This window comes from Mustela nigripes, chromosome 4, assembly GCF_022355385.1.
Source record: "Mustela nigripes isolate SB6536 chromosome 4, MUSNIG.SB6536, whole genome shotgun sequence".
Taxonomy (NCBI): Eukaryota; Metazoa; Chordata; class Mammalia; order Carnivora; family Mustelidae; genus Mustela; species Mustela nigripes.
Genome location: NC_081560.1, coordinates 104,834,232 through 104,860,833, shown reverse-complemented (window position 1 = coordinate 104,860,833; position 26,602 = coordinate 104,834,232). Strand labels below are relative to the sequence as shown.

The window sequence follows — 26,602 nt, the reverse complement described above, 5'->3', positions numbered from 1 at the left end:
AGACTTTCTCCTTTAAGGTTATTATTATTATTTTTGAAGATTTTATTTATTTGAGAGAGAGAGACAGAGTGTGAGAGCACAAGCTGGGGTTGGGGGAGGGGTGAGGAGGGAGGAGCAGAAGGAGAGGGAGAAGGATGGAGAAAGAATCTCAAGCAGACTTTGGGTTAATTTGGTTAATCTGCTGCGGGGCTTGCTATCACAACCCTGAGATCATGACCTGAGCTGAAACCCACCAAGTCCAGTGCTTAACCAGCTGAGCCACCCAGGCTCCCCTCCTATAATGATATATTTTTAAATTTTTCTCAGAGTTTTTATTTTTTGTTTTCCCTTTCATTGTGCTTTTTTCCTCTTAAGAGATTTTTCATCTGGATTCTCAGGATTTGGTCAAATAACCTATCTTTCCTTAATACTGTGTGGGCAAGGAAGGAGAAGGGAGGAGCTATACCTCATGGGTGCATCTCAGTCTTTGGCTCTTTTCATCTTTTCATGGCCTCTCCCATTCAGCGTTACCACATAAGTTTTCCCCAATCCGTAGTTTTATTATAATAAATGTTTTGGGATAGCATCCAGAAAATGGGAGATGTTTTTTGAGACACAGCAAATGTTAGTAAGAATTTTCAAATATTATTACTACAGAAGTTATAAATAATAATTCTCAAGGTACTGAATTTTTAGAATTAAGACGTATCATTCCTCTCATTTCCTAACATCTCTCAGAAATATAGCGTATCAGAAGGATTTGATTTATGAAAACTTATGAAAGCTAATGAATGTTGTAATTGTGGTAAGGAACTGTAGTTTGGAAACAGTGATGTCATCTTGATCCGTATCAGAGCAGTTGTGTGTTAAAGGCAAAGAGCATGGACTTGGGAGTCACAGAGAGTTTGAATGCAGGCTCTGCTCTTTCTTATGTAAGTAACTTTAGACAAGCTGCTAGCACCCTCCATTTCTTCATCTGTAAAATGGTAGTAATGTACCTGTTTGTCATGGTTGTCATTAAGTTTACACCTACTTTGTGTCTAAATAAGAACATGTGCTCAACAAATGGAATAGTTGAATTAATGTCCTACTAAGTAGAGTTCAATCCCAAAAGGGCAACAACCCTTTTAGCTTGTCCACCCATTTCCCTAAGATTTCCAATTACTTTCCAATGCCTTATCCTTCTTTATTTTTCTTCATAGCACTTCCCATCATGTGTGAAATTATATTTCATTCTTACCAGTTTATCATTTACTGTCTGTTTTCACCTTTAAAATATAAGCTCTGTGAGGTCAGGGTCATGTTACTTTACTGCCCGAATCTATGACAATGCATGGAACATAGTGGGCACTCAGATATTGGTTGACCGGATGTAGATATACTTTTACATGCATTAAAACAACTAGATCCTAAGTCAGTTCAGTGACACTGCCAATAAGTTTAGAGAAAAGAGGTCATCCTGTTTTTTTCCCTTGTGTGTAGCTGATTTGTTGGTTGACTTACTGACTATCCAATTTACTTTAATTAGTTTAAATAGAATTGGATTTATTTATTTATTAATTTATATAAAATTTTTTTAAAAAGATTTTATTTATTTATCTGAGAGGGAGAGAGAGAGAGAGTGAGCAAGAGCACAAAAGTAGTGGGAGGGAGAAGCAGATTCCTCACTGAGCAGGGAGCCCACTGCAGGGCTTGGGTCCCAGGACTCTGGGATCATGACCTGAGCTGAAGGCAGATGCTTAAACTGACTGAGCCACTCATGCGCCCCTATCATTTAATTTCTGAAGTGCTATTTATTTATTTTAGAGAGCTCAAGAGACTGTGAGTGGAGGAAGGGGTAGAAGGAGAGGGAAAGAGAGAGAATCTCAAGTAAATGCCTTGCTAAACATTGCTGAATGCCTTGCTAAACATGGAGCTGAACAACCCAGGGCTTGATTTTATGACCTTGAGATCATGACCCTGAGATCATGACCTGAGCTTAAATCAAGAGTTGGATGTTTAACTGACTGAGCCACCTAGGCCCCTAGTGTTAATGACTCACATTAACACTACTGATATTTATTATTGAAGCTTATTTGATATTTTAGCTGTTATTCCATAGAATGTATTTGACAATGTAGTTTCGGTTTGTTTTTCTCACATTTGACCCCTAAATGGAGCTAAACACAAAGAAAGACAGGGTCATCTGTGAAATTAATGAAAGAATGCAAAAATTCTCAAATTCCTCAAAAACAGATTTCAAATAAGTGATTTCACACACATGCATGCATATACACTCACACAATCCCAGTTTTTCAAGAAATGAACTATGGTTCTTTGGGGGAGGAAAGGACTCAACTATTTCAGATAAGTGTTTTCTTTCAGAGAAAGCATTTTGTTTTGGAAGGATTATGTCTTATTCTGAAATATCTAATGCTTGCTAAAAATTTCTTTATAGTATGAAAAGTCGTGCAGTTTCCTATAGTTTAATATGTTGAATTTATTATCTATCACTGTTCCCTTTTCTGTAACTCAGATGCTTTTAAAAATGTACCTGTTCTTTTTTCTAGAAAACTCCTTTTTCTTTTTTTTAAATTAATTTATTTATTTTCAGAAAAACAGTATTCATTATTTTTTCACCACACCCAGTGCTCCATGCAATCCGTGCCCTCTATAATACCCACCACCTGGTACCCCAACCTCCCACCCCCTGCCACTTCAAACCTTTTTCAAAAATTTAATAAATGTATGTTTAATGATACTTTAGTTTTCATAGGATAAAAACCAAATATTTGCTTTAAACTTTGAAAGAGAGTAGTAATAGGGATGTCCTTCAGTTTGAACTTATCCATAAATTGCAGTGGAAAAGAACAATAGGAGGTTTAGATAAGGTGATTAATTAATTAATTTTATATTTTTAGAGGGGGGAGGGCAGAGGAGGAAGAAGAGAGATAATCTTTTTTTGTTTTTTTTTTTTCTTTTTTAAAAGATTTTATTTATTCATTTGTCAGAGAAAGGGAGAGAGAGATGGTGGAAGACAGAAGGAGAAGCAGGCTCCTTGGGAGCCTGATGTGGGACTCGATCCCAGGCCCTTGGGATCAGGAGCTGAAGGCAGAAGCTTAACCGACTGAGCCACGCAGGAGCCCCCCAAGAGAGAGAATCTTTTTTTTTTTTTTTTTAAAGATTTTATTTATTTATTTGACAGAGAGAAATTATAAGTAGATGGAGAGGCAGGCAGAGAGAGAGGTGGGAAGCAAGGTCCCTGCTGAGCAGAGAACCCGACGCGGGCCTCGATCCCAGGACCCTGAGATCATGACCTGAGCCGAAGGCAGTGGCTTAACCCGCTGAGCCACCCAGGCGCCCAAGAGAGAGAATCTTAAATAGGCTCCATCTCACAATGCTGAGATCATGACCTGAGTCCAAATCAATGGCCAGATGCTTGACTGACTGAGCCACCCAGGGACCCCAAGATACGATTTTTTTTGCTTCATTCCATGAAAGAGTCAAAAAAGAAACAGGCTGAATAGTCTACTTATAATCTGTAGGTTTGTATATTTTCTCTTATTCATAATCTCATTTTCCCTTGACATTTCCTTTTGACCATCAGTCTAAGATTATCTCATCTAAAAAGCTGTATGTTGGGATTACCTAGACTGAGGAGTGAGGGTGCATGTGTATTACCCATTTTGGGGTGAGGAAGTCTAAGCACCTAGTCTCTTTGGGAGTGAGGATTCTTACTGGTCAGTAGTTCTTGTTATAGAGGCTATTATTGTTACCAACTTTCTAAACTGTCTAGTAGATACAATCTGAATTCGAATACATTATTTTTATTTAACATTTTACTCAACTGAATTATTTATGTTGATTGTTTTGATATTGTCAATGTCATTTTGAGCTCTAACCACTCTTGTTTCACATTGCAGAGCAAGAAGATTATTATAGTTTATCTATATATAGTACTGGTACTCCTGGAATTATAATACTGAGTTGATTTGTAAACACCAGAAATGCCAGAGAAATGTCAACAAGTTGGAAACATCCCAAAAATAATGTTAAAAAAATAAACTCTTTTTTTAAACCAGGAGGAAAGACTGAAGTAAATATAAACAGTTTGTTTAAATGTTGTAGGACAAAAGAGACATTTAATACCAGTATAGAAAGGGATTATAGATTGGGATAATTGTTTTGAAGTATTATTTGTATTATGTATGGGTAATAGTCACTTTTTTTTTTTTTTCCAAATTCCTCTCATTGGAGGATGCTCATTCTTGCTATTACACCTTCTACAAACTTCAGGCTAAGAGTGATGTCCCAGTCTTCTTGCTGTCCACCCTTCTTCTAGTCTGTGGTGCTACAGTGTAGGCCAACACTCACTCCACTTCCCAAATCTCTGCACAAACTCTCTGTTTCCCACGCTTCCAGCTTCAGTCATCCTGGTCTTGTCTCTCTTCTGCCATCCAGAAACTGGACTCTCACAGTTGTCGTGTCCAGTCCAGTTCTTGTCATTATCTTGAACAGTTTTAACATCTCCATTAATGACTGTTTAACACCTTCATTGCATGGCATCAGGAATTAGAAATCTGGGTTTGAATGTTCGTCCTAGTCTATCATCCAGTGTACCATTCGAAATGTTGTCTGCATTAAGTTTCTCCCTCTGTAAAATAGAGAAGATACCATTTTAAAATGGTGATTGTAGAGTTGTTAAGTGATGGTAGAAGCATCACATGAATTATAGGTGAAACTACACTGAAGTCTTACTCAGTGGCTGCTTTAGAGTTATGTTTACTCAATGACAGTTTGATAAACCAATTTATATGCTCAAGTTTTATATTCTATTTTCTATGTGAAGATTGTATTTTGGGCTGTATTCTATGATTGCTTCTTCCACACTACAAACTCCTTGACCATATTATCTTGTAATCTTTTTTTTTTTTTTTTTTTTTTTTAAAGATTTTATTTATTCATTTGACAGAGAGAAATCACAAGTAGGCAGAGAGGCAGGCAGAGAGAGAGAGAGAGGAGGAAGCAGGCTCCCTGCTGAGCAGAGAGCCCGATGCGGGACTCGATCCCAGGACCCTGAGATCATGACCTGAGCTGAAGGCAGCGGCTTAACCACTGAGCCACCCAGGCGCCCCATTATCTTGTAATCTTTTAAACCCATCTTCTTATTCATTAGTCATTCACCTTTCTTTTACTCCATCTCCCCTGCTACTGTCCTTACTGAGAAGAAGTAGGATGATGGTTCTCTTCACTATGTTGGTTCTGAGCTTGAGGTATCCTGTGCTCTAACAATGGTTTTCATTTGGGGTAGTAATCCTCACCCCTACCCCAGGGGAGTTTTAAAATGACATGTGAGGTATTTGGGTTGTTATTAACATTTTAGTGCTTGGGATTGGGATGGGTAAACATCCTTAGTATTTGTGCTCACGAATCTAAAATTCTTTTTCCAAAATGCCAATGGTGCCCCTAGATATCCAGGACTTTTGTTCATCCTTTAGTTACTTTCTTAGCCTTTTTGAGGCAAAACTTGCCACTTCTTTCTCTATGTCCCTGTATAATTTTCGTTATGCAGTTAATTGTGTGTCTATCTCTGTCTTTAGAATATAAGGGGCATAATTCAGGGAAAGTGTCGTAAAGACACTTACTCTCGTATCCTAGGGTATAATACAGATCTTATGCATAGTTGGTACTCACTGAGCGTTTGCAACATTTGAATTTGGAATCTCTCTTTGTTCCAGGAAGGATTCAGCTTTCATTTGATAATAAGAGATTGATAAAATATAGCAACCTTTTTGACATTTGAGTTTCTTTCTAAAATTCTTTAAGAGACAGAAATATAAAAAGAGAATCTTTCCAACTGGGTAGATCACTTCATGTAAACATCTCATTCTCAGAAAATGTGAATAAGAGAATTTTTGGGTTGTGATTGTTTGGAAAAAATATGGTAAAAATATTTGAAAAAATGTACTGTCTGAGGTAAAGATTAAAAAGTATTTAAACAAGTTTCTTTCTAATGTTTTTGTTCTTTGAATCATAATGGAAATATCTTTTCCCTCCCCTTTTTTTTTTCTATCTTAGTAAATGGTTACTTTTTAGAGATTTGTGTTTATTTTGAGTCATTGTGCTTTGAAAAAGTTTATAATCAGGGAAGATCTTGAAAAAAGAATGGCCAAAATTATCCCAGGGATATAAAATAGTGTTTTTTGTTTTGTTTTGTTTTGTTTTCTCAATGAAATCCCATAGGGACTGGATTTGTTTACTGTAAATAGGGTAAAGAAATGAATTGACTTCTGTTTTTATCTGTGTTTGAGGATAGAATGTGAAATAGTTATTTTCATTGTTCATAGAATAATGAATAGAAAAACATGAGCTCACATCAAAGAAGAGATTTTAATTAGCTGAATGAAGCTTTCTGACCATTTGGGCGATGAACAGTGCAGTGCCTAAAGAAACAGGTTATGCCTTTTTTTCTGGCATTGTTGGGTGGAAAGGCACTGGGCTTTGAGGCAGGAATACTAGTCACTTGTAATATCTCTGAACCCCATTTTTTTTAATTTGTAAAAATGAGAATGCTAAAGCATGGCCTGAAAGATGTCCTCAGATTAAATGAGATAATGTGTAGGCAAGCACTTGGGAGATAATGCCGGCTCTGTTCCTCTTTCTGGCACATGTCTAGTATGTCCTACATTCTCAACAATGGTTCTTCTTCCTTTGGAGATCTTTAAGGAGAGGGGGATAAGCATCACTGTTGGAAGATTAAGAAATATACCTGTCAAAGGGTAGCACTATAAAGGAAGAGTTTAAAGGGGTCCCTAAAAGGCAGTAGGCATCTTTGAGGAAATAAGATTTAGGTTAGTTAGTCTTAATTCTGAACCACATTCTTTTGACCCATTGTTATCCCTCTTACTTGCCATCAGGCACTATAACCCTCTTTGGTGGTAACTGAGAAATAGTTTCCACATTAATTTTTGAGAAGGAAGTTTAATTTTCTGTCTTTTACTACAAGTTCAAAGAGGAATAGACACCTGCATTTTTGGCATGAAAAAAGTCTAAAATATTAGGAGGAATGAAGTCTGTAAAAAACAATACCTTTTAGTAGAGTCAAATGCGGTTTTAGTCAAATGCTAGAAGTAGTGTTTCCCTTTATAGGTTGAGGATAAACAAGTGCACAAGTATTAAATACTGGGCTTGGAGTCATAGTCACTGGTGAAAAGAATTTTGGCTTTTTAGTAAAGCTCACACTTGTGTTAGTAAATATAATTCCTCTCCTGACAGGTAAGGGAGGTTGAGGGACTGTCACCACAGAGGAGGGTCAAGACTGCAGCTGGGATCCTGGTGTTTCCTAGGTATCCTTTCACAGTGTGTGCCAGTTTCCTTCTTGGCCAGTTGTAAGCTCAGATTTCTGTTCTGCTAATAATTACTGTGTAGTTAGTGACCCTCAAACTTAATGACTTAAAACAGGAACAATTATTTTATTAACTCTCATAGTTTCCATGGGTCAGGAAATTGGGAAGGGCTTAGCTGGGTGGTTCTGGCTTGAGGTTTCTCAAGCAATTGTAGTAAAGCAGAGACAGTGGGGGCCGGAGCAGTGTTGGTCTGCCAGGCATCTCTCTCATGTGATCTCAGGGCTTCTCCACGTGGAATGTTTGCATGGGGGCTCCAGGGTCTGCTCGCACAGATGTTCCAGTGAGCCAGGCAAAGGCACCATTATCTGTATGTTTGGTGACATAGTCGTGGAAGTCACGCTCTAACCCTTCGGTAGCATTTTATTGCTTCTCATCATGTCATAAGCCCACCCAGATTCACAGATCAGGAAGTGGCGAGGTACTACCAGAAGGGCATACGGGATGAGAGATATTGCAGCCATCTCTGGGAAATACAGTCTACCAGTCTCCAAATGTGTCGCAATGCTACGTGAAGAGCAGTGGGATGTAGGTGCAATCTTCCCACTTTATAGGGAAATCTATTAGTAACAATGGACTTTCTGTAGATTAAATTGATCTTTTCATGGCATTGTCTGTGGTAAAAATTGGTTTTGGACTAAGCTTTAATGATCTCAATATAAACCTTCTTTACTGTTAGTGTTGTTATTAACCTAATTACCAAAGAAGGAACCAGGTTGAGAGGAACAAAGCAGTTACCTCTTGACACATTCAATAGCAATATTGAGCAGGTAAAATGATATGTTGTCACTATTTATTCTTCACCTTTTAAAACTTGAATCTTAAGGACTTGATAATCATTTTGGATAAAGCAAATACACTGCCATAGACACCAGAAAGGTAAATTTTTCTTTATGTGCTGATGGTTTCTCATTAGGCACCAACATTGGTTCTATATATATTCTAACTTTTGTCATGACTAAATTACACTAAAATAATCGTTTTTATCAGATTATTTCATGTTTTTATTTGGCTTATTCTGGCAATTCCATGCATTTGGAGGGTTCAGGAAGAGTCATATTGGATAACTTATGGTACTGATGTAGAAAGATTCTTCCATCAAAGTAATTGCATTCAACGTTCATAGTTTGGGTCTTTGAAACATCATTTATTGGTGGGGAAGTAAAATTAAATGAAGTAGGTAAAATCAGAGGATAGGAAAAGCCCTCAAGAGTTCATCTGTTTTGTTGCTTCTAGGTATGGCTTACTTAAGTTGTACCAGCTGTAGACTACTCCTGACTAAGGTCTGGGGTGGTCTTGAGCAACTTGCTGAAATACAATGTGAGGCTGTGTTCAGAGGAGGTTTTTTAAATGTAGGATTGATTATGGCAGATCTTAGTGGATATGAATGTTATTTTGTCTCAGAAGTTAGAAACATTGACTTTTAGTCTTCTTAAATTTATATTTGTTATGTCTCTTTTTATGTGATTTGATCAGGGGTTTCTTCCCTGTGTACGTAAAGAAAATGTGTATTCTGTTTTTCTTGGATGGGATGTTTTATATGAATCTTTGAGAACCGTGTATTCTAAGTATGCTTCAAGTAAAAAAAGTTCTTGGAAAACAACTTTAACTGCGGGTACTTGTTTAAAATAAAGCTTATCAGAGGAAGGCGTGTGGGGGGATGGGTGAAGTAGGTGATGGGGATTAAGAGTATACTTTCCATGATGACCACTGAGTAATAAAAAAGAATAATTGAATCACTACCTTGTGCATCTGAAACTAATATGACATTGTATGTCAACTATACTGGAATTAAAATAAAACAATATAAAAAAGAAACATTGACTTTTTTTTTTTTAACATTGACTTTTAGATTTGTTTTGCTTCTTGCTGATGCATCAGAGAAAGCTATAATACAGGAACTATTCTTGAAGAACAACATGGAAAGAAGTAAAAAAAAAATTCCAAATTATTTCTTAGTCCACCTCTTAAAATAACACAATTCCCTAACCATCCATTCCGTTTTCTCCCAGTCTTACCCTATTTAAACTTCAGAGGACAGCCAGGCGGGGTGATATTTTGGGCATCTCACTGTGGGAGTGAGCTCAAAATGATTTAGATGGTATTTAATCGCTGGATAAGAAAATATTGTAATTGGTATGTTAAACATTTTGGAAATTTGTAATTTTGTCTACTTTTCAATTTGGTGGGCTCCCAATGAGTGGATTTTTCTAATTTTCTGAAAAATGTCTGGTTTACATTTTTCACACTGGTAAAATCGTTTTTCTCGGTTAAGTGCATTAGATTGTGTGCAACTCACTTGAATTGCTTTGAACAAACCATCCACATCAGGAATGATGACTTCTTAACTGCAGTTGTAGGAATGACAAATCACCTCACCTCTTTAAAATTTTTGCTCTCTAGTAATCATCTGAAGAGGAGAGATACGAGGTATTGGAATTAGAAAAATGTACAGAGGCAAGATGGCAGCGAAAAGAACAGAAGCTTTAGGGTCAGGGTTGGTGAGCTCTAGTTCTAGTTGCACCATTTGCTGTCTATGATTTTGACAAGCTCATGTGTCATCTGAATTCTTCCTTCATAATCTGTAAAATGGAGGTAATATTGGTACTTACAGAATTACTGTTGAGAGCTAAATGTAACAGCATATGTTGAAGTATCTTGAAAAGCATGACATCTTATATATAGCACTGTAGAAATTCAGGAGACCTCCAGGGATCTCCTTACTGGCTTACCAAATAGAAGATAGTTAAGAATCTAGACCTGGTAATGAATCCTTAAGGAAGACAGTTGAATGTGGTAATATGGTAGAGGCAGTGAGCTCAAGGTCACTTGATTAGGGGTCTCAGCCTGACTCAGCTAATAAATGGTTGTAACATCTTACAGTATTTAGTTAACCTAGCTGTTCCTCAGTTTCTTGTCCATAGCAGGGATTGCTTATTTCTGATTGTGCAAAGAGTTAGATCCTGGTTTTAGAGTGCACTATGGAATGTTATATTCTGTAGGAATACCTCTAAGTTATACTTTTAATATTTAGAAGTACAAAAAGTCTAATTTATTCCCAGAAAGAAATTCATAATAGGTAGCGAAGCATTCACTAGCTGCTGGAGAAAGGCACAAATTGGTTTGTTTCATTTTCCCTTGAGCTGCCTGTTTGATATGGACTCTCTGATCTTTTTTCTCTTGTCGTCTCAATTTTTCTTTTTCTTCCCTCTTTCTGGGGTCCCAGTTTGTTGTGGTTTTGGCTTCTGACTTGTGCTTTGTCAAGGTTGAAATGGAGATGTGTGGATGATGGATGGGTTGGGCCTTCGAGTTTTTTTTTTTTTTTAAGATTTTATTTATTTATTTGATAGACAGAGATCACAAGTGGGCAGAGAGGCAGGTAGAGAGAGAGGGGGAAGCAGGCTCGATCCAGGACCCTGGGATCATGACCTCAGCTGAAGGCAGAGGCTTTAACCCACTGAGCCACCCAGGTGCCCTGAGTCTTTCGATTTTTGATGAAGAAAATGATCTTCCTGTTCCAGTCTCTAGGTGAAATGTCTGAAGATTTTTGTCTTGTTGGTACTGTCCACCCCTGAGAGCCTGGATTTAATGCATTACAGTGGGAACACTGTTTGCTAGTAAGTACCAGGGATTGATCTCTTCACAACTATATACTCTCCTGCTTTTCTGTCTTCACCGATAAGAGGACTGAACTATTAGATCCTTTCAACTTCTAAAAAGATGTGATTTAGGCTGGAGGCCTCTGTAGTGTCAGTGAGGCACGTACTGGCAGATTTTGTTTTGCCTCTTTTTAGGTGGGAAAGTGAAGGCACCTAGGAGTTGGATCTGCAGCGCTGAGTTCAGTGTTTTAGCCATTACTTGGAATCTCCTTCCTGTAAGGGAAGTATTGCTTCGTAGAAATTTGTGTGTGGATGTCAATATAAGCATATTTTTAGCTTTAATAAGTGGTTTGAGGTAGAGTGTGTGTTTAGAGCAGGAGGTTCAGATACTGTGTGATTCCATAGTCTGCACCTATGAAATGGAAGGCCGTGACTATAGTGACCGCATTCTTGTGCGCTAAAATACTTATTTATTCTGAATATACCATTTTTTTGTCCTCCATGTTGCTCTTTGTACTAAAGATACTTTCCTACTAGTTGGAGCTGTAAGTCTTACTTACAGTGGTTTTCATAATCAAAATACTACTCTCATATTAAGAAGCAATTTCCTGTTGATTGTTTTTCCAAATTAATTTAATTTTAACCTCTCTTTTCACCCAATCCATACTCAAAGTCTAAGAATTCAAATTTCTAAGTATCTCTGGAGTCAATGTGTGCTCTCTTCCTTAATTGAGGTTCGCTTTGGCTCTCTCCCTTGGACTATTGCTAAATGTTTCTGATGGGTCTCCTAGCATGACACCAAGTATCTCATAAAATGTCACATTTGTGGGGTGCCTGGGTGACTCAGTTCGTTAAGCGACTGCCTTGGGCTCAGGTCATGATCCCGGAGTCCCAGGATCGAGTCCCACATCGGGCTTCCAGTTCCATGGGAAGTTTGCTTCTCCCTCTGACCTTCTCCCCTCTAATGCTCTCTCTCACTCTCAAATAAATAAATAAAATCTTAAAAAAATCACACTTGTACATAAAGTGCTTTTATACACGTTTTCTTATTAAATTCTCATACCTACTGGTGAGGTAGATTTTATCATTACCTACCTTTGACAATTGGGAAAAAAATAGAAAGACTAAGAACTTTCCACAGATTACATGGTGAGTAAATGGTGGAAGAATTCATATTTCAGAAAACAGGTCACTAAAAAATTCATGGGCCCCAAGGTAGAAACAAAATTTTCTGTAAATTACATTAGTATAGTGAATGACTGAGTATGAAATAAAAATATGACATCTAGACAGATACATTTAAGGATATATATGTTTTTAATTTTGGAAATGAAGCCAACTACTTAAAAAAAGTTTTCACAATTTTGTTGTTTTGTGAAGTAATTAGTTTGGGTAATATAAATAAAAAGAAAAATGCGTGACTTCAAATTCATGCCACTTTATTGAATACGTGCCAGAATTGATTTATAGTTTCTTACATATTTTTTTTAACAAAACAAGATTTTAAGTAATAACTTAGAAAAATACAATTTTTCTTTCTTCCATCCTTCTTTCCTTTAAAAAATCTATTTGATAAGCTCTGAAAGTAGTGGGAATAGATATGCAGAAATGAGTGAAAATAATATACAGTCTTAAATCCTGTATGAGAAATAATCTTTTAAAAATTCTTAATTTTATAATTTAGGTCACCATGATGACCTAAATTCCTATATGCTTTAATAGTACCCTTATATATATCCTATATCCTTGAGCCCATACCTTTTACAATTTTAACTCTTTATGAAATGTTAACTCTTTATGAAGCCATAGTATAATGATCAGAACTAAGAAATTAACATTGGTGCAGTACTATTAACTCTACTTTATTTGGATTTCACTAGTTTTTAAAATTTTTATTAATTTTAAAAATCTTTAATTATTTTTATTAACATATAATGTATTATTAGCTTCAGGGGTATAGGTCTATGAATTGTCAGGCTTTCACATCTCACAGCACTCACCATATCACACACCCTTCCCAATGTCCACAACCCAACCACCCTCTCCATACCCCTCCTCCCCCCAACAACCCTCAGTTTGTTTTGTGAGGTTAAGAGTCTCTTATGGTTTGTCTCCCTTCTGATCCCATCGTTTCATTTTTTCCTTCCTTACCCCTCAATCCCCCCCACCCTGCCCCTCAAATTCCTCATATCAGAGAGGTAATATGATAATCGTCTCTCTCTGATTGACTTATTTCACTCAGCATAATACCCTTTAGTTCCATCCACATCGTTGCAAATGGCAAGATTTCATTTCTTTTGATGGCTGCATAGTGTTCCATTGTAGATATACACCACATCTTTTTAATCCACTCATCTGTTGATGGACATCTAGGTTCTTTCCATAGTTTGACTATTGTGGACATAGCTGCTATGAACATTTGGGTGCACGTGAAGTTTTTTTTTTTTAAAACTAATGTTTAGGTTTTACTTTTGAAATGCATGAATGAATGGGGATGAGAGAGTTTAAGAAAACAACACAGGTAACAGTGAAACTGCAGAAATACATGAATGAATATGAAAACTGAGTAATTGAGAAGACAATTTTTAAAAAGATTTTATGTATTTATTTTTTTAAAAGATTTCATTTATTTGAGAGAGAGAGAGAGCACACAAGCAGTGGGATTGACAGACAAAGGGAGAAACAGGCTCCCTGCTAAGCAAGGAGCCCTTTGCAGGACTCGCAGGATTCCATCCCAGGACCTTGGGATCATGACCTGAGCAGAAGGCAGGGGCTTAACCCACTGAGCCACCCAGGTGTCCCTGAGTGGTACATCTAGTTATTGTTACCAAACAGCTTTGGATGAAATGTAACTTCTAGAGTTTCCACTAAATATATGTTCCTTAGCAGGCCTTTAAAAAGACTTCTTCAAAACTTCATTTCCAGGGATACCTGGGTGGCTCAGTGGGTTAAGGCCTCTGCCTTCGGCTCAGATCATGATATCAGGGTCCTGGGATGGAGCCCCGCATCGGGCTCTCTGCTCAATGGGGAACCTGCTTCCCACCCCGCCTCTGTCTGCTTCTCTTCCTACTTGTGATCTCTGTCTGTCAAATAAATAAATAAAATCTTAAAAAAAACAAACTTCATTACTAATTATTTGTTTTTTTTTTCTGTTTTGTTTTATTATCATCATTATAATGATGTTTAGAAAAATAAAACAGTTTTATGGACATGTAATTCATGTACCATATAATTCACTCATTTAAGGTGTACAATTCAATGGTTTTATATTCATTGTGATTTTTATATTCACAGAGTTGTGTAGCTATCACCACAATCAATTTAAAACATCTTCATCTCTCTAAAAAGGATCCCCAAACTCATTAGCAGCACTTCCTGTTCCACTTCCTCTCAGTCCCTGGCTCTACTTTTTGTCTCTATGGATTGGCCTTTTCTGGACATTTCATATAATGTGTGTGTAAGGACCTATTTAGCCAGAGGCTTCCATCCAGGTTAAACAATAACTTTGTTGTTTAACCCTTAAACTGTCCCTGTCCCCCTTCCCCCAAGGGACTTACTCAAAAACAAGTCCTGGAAACCAGCCCTAGGTAACAAAGCCCAAATACAAGGGTGGGTCATGCCAGGTGGAGACATCCGGTCAGTGGGGGGGATGCATACTGTCTCCCTAGTTACCAAAGAGTATGAGCCCCGCCCTTTGGGCACCTTTTGGGCACCAATTCTGATCACGGTGATAGGCTGGTTCAAATGTCTACTATAGGGTAAATTATAATTCAATTGGTCACTTATGTGTGATCCAGCATGACTGTGCAGCTTTCTCTCTGCACAATTTCATTGGCCACCTGTTCATGGCCAGGCCCAACCACATGGCCTTTGCCCTTAAAAGCTAGTCTGTGAAACAGAGAGAGGTCACCCTCTCTGTAAGAGACGTGGCCCTGGCTGGTCAGTTTGATTCTTGATGCTTGGTGCAAAATAAAGCTTTGCTTGACCTTCGCTTTGTATCAGTCTCCTTCCTTTAATCACGGACCCATTATTGGGGACCTAACAGTGTGCCATTTTGAGACTGACTTCTGTCACTTACCATAAAGTCAGTACGTATCAGTACTTTATTTCTTTTCATTGCCTAACATATCCCATTGTATGGCTATCCCATACTTCATTTATTTATTGGTTGATGGACATTTGGGTTCCTTCTACTCTTTGGTATCAGCTTTTTGTGAGGATGTAGGCTTTCATCCTTTTGGGTATATTCCTGGAAGAAGAATTGCTGCGTCATATGGTAAGTGTATGTTTAACTCTTTAAGGAATGGCTAGACTGTTTTCCACAGTGAGCATAGCATTTCCAATCCCACCAGCAGTGTTTAAGAATTTTTATTTTTCCACATCCTTGCTGACACTCGCTATTATCTCTCTTTTTCATGACAGCCCTTCTAATATGTATGATGTGGTATCTCATTGTGGTTTTGATTTGCATTTCTCTGATGATTGATGACCTTGAGCACCTTTTCATGTACTCATTGGTTATTTATATGTCATTTTTGGAGAAATGTGTGTGCAAACCCTCTGTTCATTTTTAAATTGGACTGTCTTTTTGTTGTTGGGTTGTAAGCTCATTGTGGTTTTCATTTGCATTTCCCTTATGGCTAATGATGTTGAGCATCTTTTCATGTGCTTATTGGCTATTTGTATATCTTTTTTTGAAAGTGTGTCAACACTCTGCTCATTTTAAAATTGGGTTGTCTTTTTATTGTTGGGTTGTAAGCTCATTGTGGTTTTCATTTGCATTTCTCTGATGGCATCTTTTCCTGTGCTAAAGGCCATTTGTGTATCTTGGAGAAATGTCTATTCAGATCCTTTGCCCATTTAAAAAAATGGGTTATTTCCCTTCTTACTATTTGAGCTGTAAATTAGTGATTTTCTTTATAAATTCTAGTTCTAAGTTCCTTATCGGATATGTGACTTGAAAAAACTTTTAGGTTGTCTGTTCATTTTCTTGATGGTTTTCTTGGAAACACATATGTTTTAAATTTTAAACATGTTCCATTTATCTCTTTTTTCCTTTTGTTGCTATTGGTGTCATAGCTAAGAGATCATTGCCAAATTTAAGATCATGAGAGTTTACTTCTATATTTTCTTCTGCTTTATAGTTTCAGATCTAATGTCTAGGTCTAAGATCCATTTAAAGTTAATTTTTGTATATGGTGTAAGGAGGAGCTCTAACTTCACTCTTTTGCATCACCATTTTTTGAAAAGACTATTCTTTCCCCATTGAATTATCTTGGTATGCTTGTCAAAAAGGAATTGAAAGTAAACCTGAGAATTTCCTTGGTCTGTATATCTTGGTCAGTATATTTTGAAATTGGGAAATCTGAATCTTCCAACTTTATTCTTTTTCTATATTGTTTTAGCTTCTTTCCTCATATTTCCATATGGATTTTAGAATTAGATTTTATTTCTACAAAACAAGGGACCTAGGATTTTGGTAGATGAAATTGCATTGAATTTGTAGATCAATTTGAGGAGTATTGCCATATTAACAATATAAAGTCTTCTGATTCATGACAGTGGGATGTCTTTCCATTTATTTAGGTCTTCTTTAATTTCTTTCAGCAGTGTTCAATAGTTTTCAAGATATAGGTTTGTACTTCTTTTGTTAAATTTATTCCTGAGTATTTTATTCCTTTAATGATATTGTAAATAGAATTGTTTTCTTATCATTTTTAATTTGTTTATTGTTACTGTGAAAAGATAGTTGACTTTTATATATTGCCATCTATTTGCAAACTTGCTGAACTCATTCATTAGTTCTGAGAGTTTTTTAGTGGATTGCTAAGAATTTACTATATATAGGATAATGCCATCTGCAAACATGGTTTTACTTCTTTCTTTCAGTCCAGATTCCTTATATTTCTTTTTCTTTCCTAATTGCACTGGCTAAAATTTCCAGTGCGATGTTGAATTGAAGTGATGAGAATAGGCATCCTTCTCTTTTTCCTGATATTAGGGGGGAAAGCATTCAATTTTTCACAGTTACTTATGATGTGACCTGTGTTTTTCTTCACATATGTCCTTTGTGGGATTGAAGAAGTTCACTTTTCTACCTAGTGTGTTGAATATTTCATCATTCAGGGTGTTGAATTTTATCAAATGCTTTATCTGCATCTGTCGCGATGATCATTTTACATTTGTCCTTTATTTTAATGATTTGATTGTTACATTGATTGATTTTCAAATGTTAAATCAACCTTGTTCCTGAGAAAATCGATCCCAGTTACTCATGATGTATAATCCTTTTGTATATTGCCAGATTCAATTTGCTAGTGTTCTGTTGAGAATTTGTGTTCACACTCATAAGACATACTGGCCTGTATAGTTTTATTTTCTTGTGATGTCTTTGTTTGGCTTGACCTTAGTATATTACTGGCCATGCAGAAGAGGTTGAGAAGTGTTCTTTCCTCTTCGAGTTTTTGGAAGCATTTGCAAAGAATTAACATTAATTCTTTAAATGCTTGGTAGATGTATGATTTTACTCATATGTGGAGTTTAAGAAGCAAAACAAATGAACAAAGGGGAAAAAAGAGAAGCAAACCAAGAAATAGACTCTTAACTAGAGAGAACAAACTGATGGTTACCAAGGGATAGGTGGGTGGGGAGAGACAGGTTAAATAGGTGATGGAGATTAAGGACTGCATTTCCTGTGATGAGCACCTGGTGATGTATGGAAGCATTGAATCACTATATTGTACACCTGAAACTAATACTACACAGTATGATAACTAACTAGAATTTAAATCAAAACTTTAAAAAATGCTTGGTGGAATTTTCCAGGACTTTTTGAATTTTTTTGGAAGATTTTGATTACAAATTCAGTTTCTCTAATTGTCGTATCTATTCAGTTTTTCTATTTATTTGCTAGTTAGATTTATTTTTCACTTTTTTCTAAAAGTTCAGCTACAGGGGCACCTGGGTGGCTCAGTTAAGCATCCGCCTTCAGCTCAGGTCATTATCCCTGGGTCCTGGGATCAAGTCCTGCATCAGGCTCCCTGCTGAGTGGAGAGTCTGCTTCTCTCTCTACCACTCCTCCTTGCTCATGTTCTCACTCTCTGGCTCTCAAATAAATAAATAAATAAATAAAATCTTAAAAAAATAAGGTTCAGGTACAGATTTGTCAACTTCTGTTGATCTTTTCAGGGAGCCAGCTTTTTTTTGTTGTTCTTGATTTTTCTCCATTGGACTACTATTCTCTATTCATTATTTCCTGCTCTACCCTGTATTACTTCCTTCTTCTCACTTTCTTTGAGTTTTGTTTGCTTTTCTTTTTTCAATGTCTAAAGGAGGAATGCTAAGTTATTCATTTGAAATATTTCTTATTTTAAAATATAGGTATTTACAGCTATAAATTGCCCTCAAATACTGCTTTAGCTCCATCTCATAAATTTGGGTATGTTGTACCTTTATTTTCACTTTTCTTGAAACATTTTCTTTTAAAAAGTATTTTTTTTTACTTGAGTATAGTTGATATACACTGTTACATAAGTTTCAGGTGTACAACATAGTGATTCCACGTGTTTATATATTATGCTATGTTCACCCAGGTGTAGCTACGATTTGTCATATTCCTTATGCTGTGCCTTTTATTCCTATGACTAATTTATTCCATAACTGGAAGCCTATATATTTCTCACACCCCTTCATCCATTTTGCCCATCCCCAACCTCCCATCCCTCTAGCAACCATTAGTTTGTTCACTGTATTTATAAGTCTGATTCTGCTTTTTGTTTGTTAATTCGTTAGTTTTATTTTTTTAGATTCCACATATAAGGGAAATCATATGGTTTTTGTCTTTTTGTTTGACTTATTACATTTAGCATAATACCCTCTAGGTCCAACCATGTTGTCTCAAATGGCATGATCTCATTCTTTTTTTTAAGACTTTGTAGTATTTCAGCATATCTGTGCATGTGTGTGTGTATGTGTACATACACATGTACATACATACCACCTCTTCCTTATCCATTTGTCTACTAATGGACACTTAGGTTGCTTCCATATCTTGGCTATTTTAAGTAATGCTCCAATAAATATAGTGTTTATATAAGTTAAATAATGCTGCAATAAATATAGTGTATATATCTTTTTGAATTTGTAAATATCTTCTCCCATTCATTAGGTTGCCTTTTTGTTTTGTTGGTGGTTTCTTTTACTGTGGAAAAGCCTTTTATTTTGATGCGATCCCAATAGTTAATTTTTGCTTTTGTTTCCCTTGCCTTAGGAGATATACCTAGAAAAATTTTGCTGCAGTTGATGTTAGAGAAATTAGTGCCTAGGATTTTTATGGTTTCAGCGCTCACATTTGTGACTTTAATCTATTTTGAGTTTATTTTTGTGTATGGTATTAGAAAGTGGTCCAGTTTCATTCTTTTACATGCAGCAGTTTAGTTTTCCAGCACCATTTATTGAAGAGACTGTCTTTTCTCCATTGTATATTCCTGACTCCTTTGTAATAGATTAATTGATCATATATGTGTGGTTTCATTTCTGGGGTCTCTATTCTGTTCTGTTGATTTATGTGTCTATTTCTCTCTCTCTCTCTCTCTTTTTTTTTGGCAGTACCAAACTGTTTTGGTTGCTACAACTTTATTTTTAAAGATTTTATTTATTTATTTGAGAGAGAGAGAACGAGAGCACAAGTGGGGTGAGGGACAGAGGGAGAAGCAGATTCCCTGCTGAGCAGGGAGCCCAATGTGGGACTTAATCCTGGGACTCTAGGATCATTACCTGAGCTGAAGGCAGGCACTGAATGAGTCACCCAGGTGCCCTTATTATTTTCGCTTTGTCGTATAACTTGAAATCTGGGGTTGTGATACCTCCAGTTTTGTTTTTATTTCTCAAGATTTCCTTGACTATTTGAAATTTTTTGTGGTTCCATATAAATTTTAGGATAATTTGTTCTATTTTTGTAAAAAAAAAAAAAAACCACTATGGGTATTTTGATAGGGATCACATTGAATCTGTAGATTGCTTTGGGTAGTATGCACATTTTAAATATTCTTAGTTCATCTAATCCATGAGCATAAAATATCTTTCCATTTGTTTCTTCTTCAATTTCTTTAATCAGTGTTTTATAGATTTCAAAATACAGGTGTTTCATCTCTTTGAGTTTATTCCTATGTATTTTATTCTTTTTGGTGCAATTGCAAATGAGGTTGTGTTCTTAATTTCTCTTTCTACTATTTTGTTATTAGTATATAGAATGCTACTGATTTCTGGGTATTAATTTTGTATCCTGCAACTTTACTGAATTCATTTATTACTCCTAGTAGTTTTTTGGTAGAGTCTAGGACTTTCTGTGTATAGTATCATGTTGTTCACAAATAGCAACATTTTAACTTCTTTACCAATATGGATGCCTCTTATTAATCTTGAAGTATTTTCTAATTTCTTATGTGATTTTGTTTGTTACTTGTTAATGCTTTGGAATTATGTTGTTTACTGTACACATATTTTTGGTTTTCCAAATTATGCCTCTGTTAGTGATTTTAAGTTCATTCAGTTATTATTTGAGAACATATTTTGTATGAACTCACTACTTTTAAATTTATTTTAATTTGTCTTATGGCCTATGATATTGTCTGTCCTAGAGAATTTTCCATGTGCACTTGAGAAGAATGTGCATTTTGTTGTTGGATATGTTTTCTAGATATTAAATATATTTGGTTTATGGTGTTCAAATCTTTTCTTTCTTTCTTGATTTCCTATCTAGTTGTTCTATTCACTATTCATATTTGAGTTTTGAAACCTTCTATTATTCCTGAAGTGTCTGTTTCTCCTTTCAAATCAGTCACTTTTGGCTTTTTGTTTTTTTCCATATATGGAAACATGTGCATATATGTTTATACTTGTTATATTTTCCTAATGCAATGATCCCATTTTCTCTTGTGACATTTTTTTGGTTTGTTTTAATAACTCTTTGGTCTGATATTAATATAGCCACTCCAACATTCTTATGGCTATTGTTTTCATGACATATTTTTTCCCCATGCTTTCATATTTTCAGCTTATTTGTATCTTTGAATCTAAAGTATGTTAGTAAGCCCGATTCATACTTTGAATCTAAGTATGTTAGTAAGTTGGTGTTTCACTAAAATTATTTGATATAAATAATTTTATCACCTTTAACAGTGATAATGTTGTCTCTGATATATTGACGAGTTAATGTTTGTTTAATACTTATAGTCTCATACTGTTATTCTGGATAATGATGTTTTTGGAATATTAAGCAGGTAATAAAAGCCTCCCCTTTTCAGGAAGTTTAAATATAAGATAAAGGATTTATTGTCTAATTTATTCCTATTGGTCTGAGAAGTAGAGCAGATAAAATATGAGTTTATTCATTTTATAGCAAGAAAATGTGTCTATAAACTTAAATTTGTACTTTTCTCTCATTTTTTAAATTTTTTAATTTATTTTTTCTTTTCTCTCATTTTTAACAATATAAATAATCTTAAATCCCAATGATGATTTTAATTTTAAATTTACTGATTCAAGCCACTACAAGTTTTTCCAATCATAATGGGTAGGAAACAGCCAGAGGTTTCCAATTTTCATTGCTGTATCTTCATTGAAATTGTGTTAAAGAGCAGAGAAAAAGTTTAGTTATTAAATATTCTCACTTACTTGATTTTAACGTTATTTAGCACTCTCATAAGATGATTGGTGTAGTTCATGTATGGATTGCAGGAAAGGAAAAACTACCTTCTGAAAATGATTGAATAGCAGCTGGAATTAATGAATAAGGAGGTGATTGAATGAGTGTATCAACCAGATGAAATATAGGCTTTTTAATGTATTCTGTGTGATGAACGGATTAACAAAATTCGAGGTAGTGCAAAATAGAAACTCTATGATATAACAATGAGTGATAATAATGTTAATGATAGTGTTAGCTGATTTTTATAGGAGACTTCTTGTTTGCCAGGCACTATTCTAGTATCTTTACATATAGGTCAGTGATTGGATTGTCAAATCAGACTGACATGAATTGAAGATGTTAATCAGTATTAAGCTTTACTTGTAATTTTAAGGATACAAGGAACTGAAAGTCACAGGAAAAGCAGACAGAGGTCCTGGACATTGAGAGAGGCCCCTAGATTCTTTGTTCCCATGGTAGACAAAACTGTCTATCCCGGAGCAATAGATATGATCTCTAATGATGTACATGGGTTACCTTGTACAATAGGGAACATTATAGGCTATGAAATATTCCATTTTATACTCCGATAATTGCATAGGTGATGTCTCTTACAAACCTATAGATTCTAGGTTTGTTTACCATAATGGTTCTAAAACAAGAGTATTCTGCTAAAAGCCTTCTATGGATGAGTACTTTTTTTTTTTTTTTTTTTAAAGCTAATACCATTAGTATATTCATCAGTAACTAACGTGCTTATAAGGAGAGTAGACCAGGTCTTCTGCCTTCTTTTTTCTTGGGAGATCCTCTTACCCAACAAGAAACAAAAACAAAGCAAAACCAAACCTCTCTTTCATTTCCAATGAATTTCCTTATTTGAATTCAAATTCAATTATTTTTTTTTTCTGTTAAACTAGGTAAAATATATTAAGAAGGAATTTCAGGCATATTTAAAATATTCTATTTTATTTTATTTTTATTTTTTATTTTTTTTTATAATTCTTTTTTTTTTTAAAGATTTTATTTATTTATTTGACAGAGAGAGATCACAAGTAGGCAGAGAGGCAGGCAGAGAGAGAGAGAGAGGAGGAAGCAGACTCCCTGCTGAGCAGAGAGCCCGATGCAGGACTTGATCCCAGGACCCTGAGATCATGACCTGAGCCGAAGGCAGCGGCTTAACCCACTGAGCCACCCAGGCGCCCGTAAAATATTCTATTTTATTTTATTTGGTTTGGTTTGGTCTGTAGGACATGGAGTGAGAGATACAGTAAATAGAAATATATTCTTACCAGCAGCAAATATCCACTATAGCAGCTTGGTGTATTCCTTTTGTGTGTGTGCATGCACATGTCATCTACAATTCTTTCTTCTGTTTTCTCTTAGAATATTTGAGAGATCATATGATGGTTTCAATTTTCAATTTTCTCTGATTTTCTCTCCCCAACCCAGGATGGAGACCCAGTTCGTCCGGGAGTGGCCATGACTGATCTTGCTACTGGCCTGTATGCATATGGAGCCATTATGGCTGGATTGATACAAAGATACAAAACAGGGAAAGGACTGTTCATTGATTGTAACCTACTGTCATCTCAGGTACCAAGCAAAAGAACATTTGAGATTGTGGGTGTAGGCATATGTCTGGGTTATACTCTTTCATATGGTCAAAATCCTATGGTCAAAAATCCTATGGTCAAAAATCCCATCTGCAAAAAGAAAAAAAACAAACAAACCAGGAAAAACGCACAAACAACAACAGCAAAAGCTGTTCTATTTTGGTATACTTAATTATTGTTAAGTTAAAATAAACAGGCCATGAAGATTTTGTTATATGTAGACGTTGCTGTTGAATTAGAGTTTTAAAGACTGTATTAAAATGGGTCTATTACTATTTGTGAGAAAAGAGTACATTTGGTTCTATTTTATTGTCACATGAGCTCTGTAACTCCTTTTGACCAGGATTTCTTCACCTTTTATGTACTATGGTCCCTTTGAATAGTCTGGTGAAGGCTATGGACCTTTTTTCAGAATTTTGTTTTTAGATGCATAAAATGATATACTTATCATTACAAGGGAGCCAGTTTTATTAAAATATGGTTATTTCTATATAAAAACCAGTTTTGTGTTGTAATAACACATGTAGTTTTTTTTTTTAAAGATTTTATTTATTTATTTGACAGATAGACATCACGAGTAGGCAGAGAGGCAGGCAGAGAAAGAGAGGAGGAAGCAGGCTCCCCGCAGAGCAGAGAGCCCGATGTGGGGCTCGATCCAGGACCCCGGGATCATCACCCAAGCCGAAGGCAGAGGCTTAACCCACTGAACCACCCAGGCGCCCCAACACATGCAGTTTTTTACTAATACATTAAACCATATGATCTATTATCGTAACTATTGCAATTTTGAGGTAATGTTGAACATAAATGATGTTTTAAGATATTTGCAATATCTAGAATATGCTATGAAAATATGGATAGTTTATTCGTAATCAAGCCATATGAACTACTAACACTCCTGGAGTTTGTTGTCTACATTCATAATTGAAGAAAATGCTAAATTTTGTTAGAAGTTGGATGAACATAGAGATATAATTTTGTTTCCATTTAAATTAATTACTTCCCAGAATTCTTTCCACGGACTCCAGGTTAGAATCCCTGGTTTAGAGAGTTATCAGTTATGTCATGCTAAAAATTAACCTGGTGGAATTAAAAGGCTAACTAAGTCTAAGATTGCCATTTTGTCTCCTTTTTATTGGAGCAGACCTAGATGCCTATTCAGAACTGATAAATTTTCAGGAATAGAAAAAAAGAAAATACCAAATTTATGTAAGGTGATATTTTACTATGGGAAAAATTACTTTATAGATGGAAACCTCAGTTAGGAATTTCAGATTTAAATGGCATACATGGGAGACTAGTAAACTTGGAAATCTGTTTGGAGATTTGTTCTCATAGACAAAATTAAGGACTTGTCTAGAGGTTAGAAAAAACATCAAAATGGTTGAAGGTAAAATACTACATATGGGGTTTCAACATTAGCTTTCAGTCACAGTGAGCATTTTAATGGGTTATATAAAAGGGTAAAATAATTCTCTCCAAATGAATGAACTGCCTTCTACATAGAGAAACACAGATGTTGGTTATGGAAAGAAGCTGAAAGCCTTTTCTTCCTTCCTCTAATTTTAAATCTGTAAGGAACCTGAGGCAGGGTAAGTTCACTGGCTACAAGTTACACATTCAATAATGTTGGAAGCCAGGAAGGCTTCAAGGGGTTTGACCTGTGCAGTCACAGAGGGTCCTAGGCTTAGTTTAAATACTCTGTTATCACTGCCATGAGATTCTTAATTATTATTATTATTATTTTTTAAAGATTTATTTATTTATTTGACAGACAGAGATCACAAGTAGGTAGAGAGGCAGGCAGAGAGAGAGGAGGAAGCAGGCTCCCTGCTGAGCCGAGAGCCCGATGTGGGCTCGATCCCAGGACCCTGAGATCATGACCTGAGCCGAAAGCAGAGGCTTTAACCCACTGAGCCACCCAGGCGCCCTCTTAATTATTTTTGAATGAGAGACCCTACATTTTTTTCACTTTGCACCAGTACTTGCAAATTATGTGGCTGGTCCTGGATTTGGGACTCTATTTAAATCTCCTGATCTTTACCTAGTCTGCTTTACTTACATGTCAATGATTAATTAGCTTTGGAAGAAATTCTCTTGTAGCGTATGGTAGAATTTAATTCTCTTCCAGCACCTAGCACAGTGAGATTCATGGTGTGGAGGTGTGTGGTTCCCTGGGGATGGGAGTGGAAGAGGGGGTTTGATATCACCAGTGGGGCTGTTTCAAAGTGAGGGTACAAGAAGTGCAAACTCATGCATGCATACCTACATACACTGCTTTCCAGTCATTTGGGGTATGTGTGTGTGTGTGTGTGTGTTTGTTGCTCATGTTGTCCCCTGAGCCGATAAGTCCCATGAATGCAGGAATAATGTTTGTTCCTGCTTATAGTGGTATCTTCAAAGCCCAGCCCAGTACTCATCAAATAGCAGGCTCTTCCAATCTTTTGAGATCAATAGGACACACACTGTTAGCAGTGGGTATGTCTCATGGCCCTTAGGTTTCATAGGAAAGTTAGAAAAACATAGAAAACCGTAGAATTAGGATAAGCACTTGATAAACAACTAATGATGAGATGATTTGCTTTTAGCAAACTCAGTAGGAGGGATTTAGCCCATTTGCTGTAGCTGATCCAGTCCAAGGTTGCTAAAGTTATTAGTGTGTTTTAGACTCATTAACTACCTTTTTAAAATCGAGGTAAAACTGACATAAAACATTATATTAGTTTCAGTTATACAATATGATGATTTAATATTTGTATATATTGCAAAATGATCACCACAATAAGTTTGGTTAACATCCATCCTGATACATAGTTGCGGTCTCTTTTTCCCACAGTATTATTAGCTATAGTCACCATGCTGTACATTACATCCCTGTGACTTATTTATTTTATAACTGGAAATTGTACCATCTGACCCCCTTCACCTATTTTACTAGCCCTTTGCCTCTTGCAACCACCGATCTGTTCTCTATGAGCTCAGTTTTTTTTTTTTTTTAAGCAAAAAAAAAATTTCTTCTAGAGTCCACATATAAACAAGATTGTATTTCTCTGACTGGCTTCTTTTACTTAGCATAATGCCCTCAAGGTCCATCTGCGTTGTTACAAATGGCAGGATTTCCTTCTTTTTTTGATTCCTGAATAACATTCCATTGTGTGTGTGTATATGTACAAATTTTTTTTTAATTCGTTCATCCATTTTTTTTTTTTAGATTTTATTTATCTAATTGTCAGAGAGAAGGAGAGAGCACAAGCAGGGGGAGCAGCAGGCAGAGCAGGCAGAGGGAAAAGCAGGCTCCCGTTGAGCAAGGAGCCTGATGTGGGACTCGATCCCAGGACTCTG

The 26,602-nt window shown here is 36.0% G+C and overlaps 1 protein-coding gene across 16 annotated transcripts in view; it reads left to right on the top strand.

Moving 5' to 3' along the window:
* The window catches only part of SUGCT (succinyl-CoA:glutarate-CoA transferase), an 840,768-nt gene that overhangs the window by 128,529 nt on the left and 685,637 nt on the right, over positions 1–26,602 (top strand). For all 16 annotated transcript variants that reach the window (XM_059397231.1, XM_059397230.1, XM_059397222.1 and 13 more), the window contains exon 8: positions 23,097–23,240. In XM_059397231.1, coding sequence (XP_059253214.1) covers positions 23,097–23,240 — 144 coding nt within the window. The remainder of the gene's footprint in view (positions 1–23,096; positions 23,241–26,602) is intronic.